At 45.6% G+C, this 4,011-nt stretch overlaps 1 protein-coding gene across 1 annotated transcript; it reads left to right on the forward strand.

Moving 5' to 3' along the window:
• Positions 1-200: 200 nt before the first annotated feature.
• On the forward strand, positions 201-1,277 carry LOC144667215 (uncharacterized). The gene has a single exon (XM_078528621.1). It carries the CDS (start codon positions 201-203, stop codon positions 1,275-1,277), a length of 1,077 nt encoding a protein of 358 aa, XP_078384747.1.
• The last annotated feature ends 2,734 nt before the right edge of the window (positions 1,278-4,011 follow it).

Consider the following 4,011-nt stretch of genomic DNA (forward strand, 5'->3'; position numbering starts at 1 on the left):
AAACCAGGGGATTCTACATCTACGTCAGCAATCGGGTACAGAGAATAAGAAGATCCACTCTTCCAAACCAGTGGCACTACGTACCGTCGCAGCTGAACCCTGCCGATCTCGCTACCTGATCTGTGGACGGGCAAAACTTCTCTGAAAGCATCTGGCATACTGGTCCTGCCTTTCTCCACAACAAGCATGTGGCCGCCGACATGCCAGTCAGCAGCTTAGCCTCAGAAGCTAAACAGGACGACCCCGAGGTTCGCCCCGAAGTAAAGGTGCTGACTACTCGATTAGAGCGAAACAAATGTCTTGGATCAGCAAGATTCTCCAGGTTTTCACAGTGGTTCACACTCTTGAAAGCAATCGCAAGGCTCATTATACTTGCCCGTTCACGGAAAAGGCAGGCACCCGCAGAAGAAGGTGACCATGCGGCACCAAGAACATTGCTTATAGTGCAGACCTTCAAACAAGCCCAATCAATCATCATCAAGAACGTGCAATTAGAGGCTTATGGAAAAGAGTTAAAGCTCCTTCAGAATTCTGAAAAGTTACCTTCCACTAGTATGCTAAAAAAACTCAGCCCAATCATTGATGCAGAGCGGCTCTTAAGAGTTGGTGGTCGCCTTGAACATGCAGACCTGAAGTTCGAAGAACGTCACCCTTTAATCCTGCCGAGCTCGCATCATGCAACAACTCTCATAGTCCGCTACTATCATGCTAGAGTCCAGCATCAAGGTCGTCACTTCACCCTTGGCGCTATTAGGAGCCATGGCCTATGGATCCTCGGTGGAAAACGCCTCATCAACAGCGTCATCAACAGTTGCATTAAATGCAAGAAATTGCGGGGAAGACAGCAGATTCAGAAAATGGCCAATCTACCTGTTGACCGACTAACTCCTGCTCCTCCATTTAGCTTTGTCGGCCTTGACGTCTTTGGTCCTTGGCTAGTGAGTGCCAGACGCACAAGAGGTGGAGTCGCTAACAGCAAGCGTTGGGACGTACTCTTCCCCTGCCTGACAACAAGAGCCATCCACATTGAGCTTATAGAGTCCATGGACTCTTCAAGCTTTATCAATGCACTTGGACGATTCTTAGGACCAGTGGTACAGCTCTGTTCTGACTGCGGTACCAACTTCGTTGGAGCATACAACGAACTCCAAGCTTCACTCAATGAAATGGATGTCGCTATTCAGTCCTACTTAGCTTCGGAGGGCTGTGATTGGATCTTCAATGCTCCCCACTCATCTCATGTTGGTGGAGCCTGGGAACGGATGATAGGATTGTAAATGCAAGACCTCTTGTTCCAGTCCCAACCAGTCCTAACGCCTGCCATCCTGCTGACACAGAAGACCCAAATCTTGAAGGCTACCCCAGGAAACTTCAGCTGTGCAGACCTACACAGTAAGCAGTGGCGACAAGTACAGCATCTGGCCAATGTGTTCTGGCACCGATGGCGAAAAGAGTTCCTCCCTACACTCCAGCCAAGAAGGAAGTGGGAACATGAGACAAAGAACCTCGAAGAGGGTGACCTTGTTTTCCTCCGCTGCAAAGATCTTCCAAGGAACAGCTGGCCAATTTCTTGGATCACCAAAACCTTCACCAGTGCGGATGGGAAGGTGCGATTGAATTGCTGACAGCCAAGGATGGATCAAGGAAGACCAGTAACTGAGGTCATATTACTGAGGAGTGAGGACGATTTCAAGAAGATGAGAACCACCGTTGGATGAACTTTGAACAGTGCTTCACATTTAGGATATGACATTGATCTTCAAGCAGTTAGTGCTTTACATTTTGGATATGACTTTGATCTTCAAGCAGTTAGTGCTTCACATATTGGACATGACATTGATTTCAGAGCTTTAAATTGTTGATTCAAAACTGTCGTTACCCAGAACTCTAGTGACATTTCCTTAAATAATATCAGGCGAGGAGTGTGCTGTCCCATTTTTACTACATTATTTCAGTATTTTTTAGTTTAGCCTTGTTACGTGACTTATTGCGTTACTCTTTGTGCCTTGTTTACGCACATGACTTTTTCTCGCTTTTCTATTGGACAGCGCTCTTAGCATATATTATGGGATGTACTAGCTACACGAGGTAGTCGGAATTTTCACTCGCTAGTGTTGTAAAAGCTTTCTTTTACACCAAATAATAAATCTAGTTTAACGGTTACACTGCTGGTGAATCGCTTCGGATCTTCTTCAAAGCTCGGGACGCTTTCGGGGTCATCTCAAGCGAGATGGATCAGAACAGGAACTTTTGCCCGTCTACAATAACAATTAGATATGGTTTATGAAGGCAAAAGGGACTTTTGCCCGTCTACAATAACAATTAGATAATGGGACTTTTGCCCGTCTACAATAACAATTAGATATAGTTTATGAAGACAAACGGGACTTTTGCCCGTCTACAATAACAATTAGATATGGTTTATGAACAAACGGGACTTTGCCCGTCTACAATAACAATTAGATATGGTTTATGAACAAACGGGACTTTTGCCCGCCTACAATAACAATTAGATGCGGTTTATGAACAAACGGGAACTTTGCCCGCCTACAATAACAATTAGATATGGTTTATGAAGGCAAACAGGACTTTGCCCGCCTACAATAACAATTATAAAGGCAGTACTTTGCCCGAAATTTAAAAACCCTGCGTAACATATTTTCCGTCCAGAATAACCCGGGTAAACTTAAAGACGATACCCACTTTGGAGAGGATTTTGGCCTATCCGGGTAAAAAGAGATGCGTTTTCAAATTTACTCAGACCCCTCTCGGTCCTTGATCCGGGATATAGATTATTGATGTATGAAGATCGCACATGGCCGAAATACAGTCTTCTCTTGTTGTTTATAAGTCAGGTTTATTAAGTCAGGTTCAATGACTACTGCGTTCAAGCTGATAGCAGACTCCTCAAAATCAACCATCGAAGAACGAGTCCACTGGGTGAAACACAGAGAAATGAAGCTATAAGAGAGCCTGGAACATGCCACTGGTGTGGAGACAAACGGGGACCTCACCCATGGAGACAATGCCCAGCAAGGGGCAAAACATGCTCAAAGTGCGGTATCAATGACCACTTTGCCAATGTGTGCCTGGCAAATGGCCAACCACCACAACGACGGGGAGGTTCAATCCCTCCTCCCACTCGCAACAACCGGACCCCCAGCCAAATGCCCAGTAACAGGGGCAGCGGTCGATGACGGGAAGATGTGCATCACCTGCAATTTAGAGAAGACGAACCCACCGACCACATGCAACATCCGTAGAAACCGGGTCCATATCACGCCAACAGTTGAACAGTCTCCTCCACCAACACAGACCACCGCCCTGTCACTGATCCAGGAACCACCACCGGACAACGGCAACCTCTCCATAGGACCACAAGTAGAAGAACCTGTAGCTAATAAGCTTCCTCCTGCAGAAACTCTACCACCACAACACACGGGAACAGAGAGACTCTCAACACTGGTTCCGCGCACCTTGCAACTCCAGCTAGCCAAGACAAACCTCCAGAACCCATTCTTGGCAATACAAGAACAAGAACGAGGATCATCAAACCTCCTTTGAGGTTAAAAGACTATGAACTGACCTAGTGGTCTACATTGACTGTCAGTTGTTTATTCTCTTAGGCCATTTATAGCGCCCATTGTTGTATTTTATAAGGGGGGAGATGTTGGGATTATTGATGTATGAAGATCGAACATGGCCGAAATACAGTCTTCTCTTGTTGTTTATACTTCGTCTGTTCCTTGTTTCTCGTGATACTCAGCGCCAGACTTAGGACACGCAGCAATTAAATGAAAGCGACTTTGCAGAAAAAAGCCCAGAGAAAAAACAGCGAAAAAAGTAAAACACACGAAAGAGCAAAGGCGCTAATGAAAGCCGCAGAAGTGCGAAAGGTTAAGAAGCGTAAATATAGAACAAAGGAAAGCTAATTAAAACCGACTATGAGTAAATCAGGCCAACGAAAACAACCCGAAAAAGGTTAACAAGCCGAGAAACCAGTCTGAAAAA

This window comes from Oculina patagonica, chromosome 10, assembly GCF_052425735.1.
Source record: "Oculina patagonica isolate OP01 chromosome 10, crgOcupat, whole genome shotgun sequence".
NCBI lineage: Eukaryota > Metazoa > Cnidaria > Anthozoa > Scleractinia > Oculinidae > Oculina > Oculina patagonica.

Bases quoted from the DNA above. Each gene is read 5' to 3' on its own strand.
- LOC144667215 (XM_078528621.1), top strand. From the start codon at position 201: ATGCCAGTCAGCAGCTTAGCCTCAGAAGCTAAACAGGACGACCCCGAG.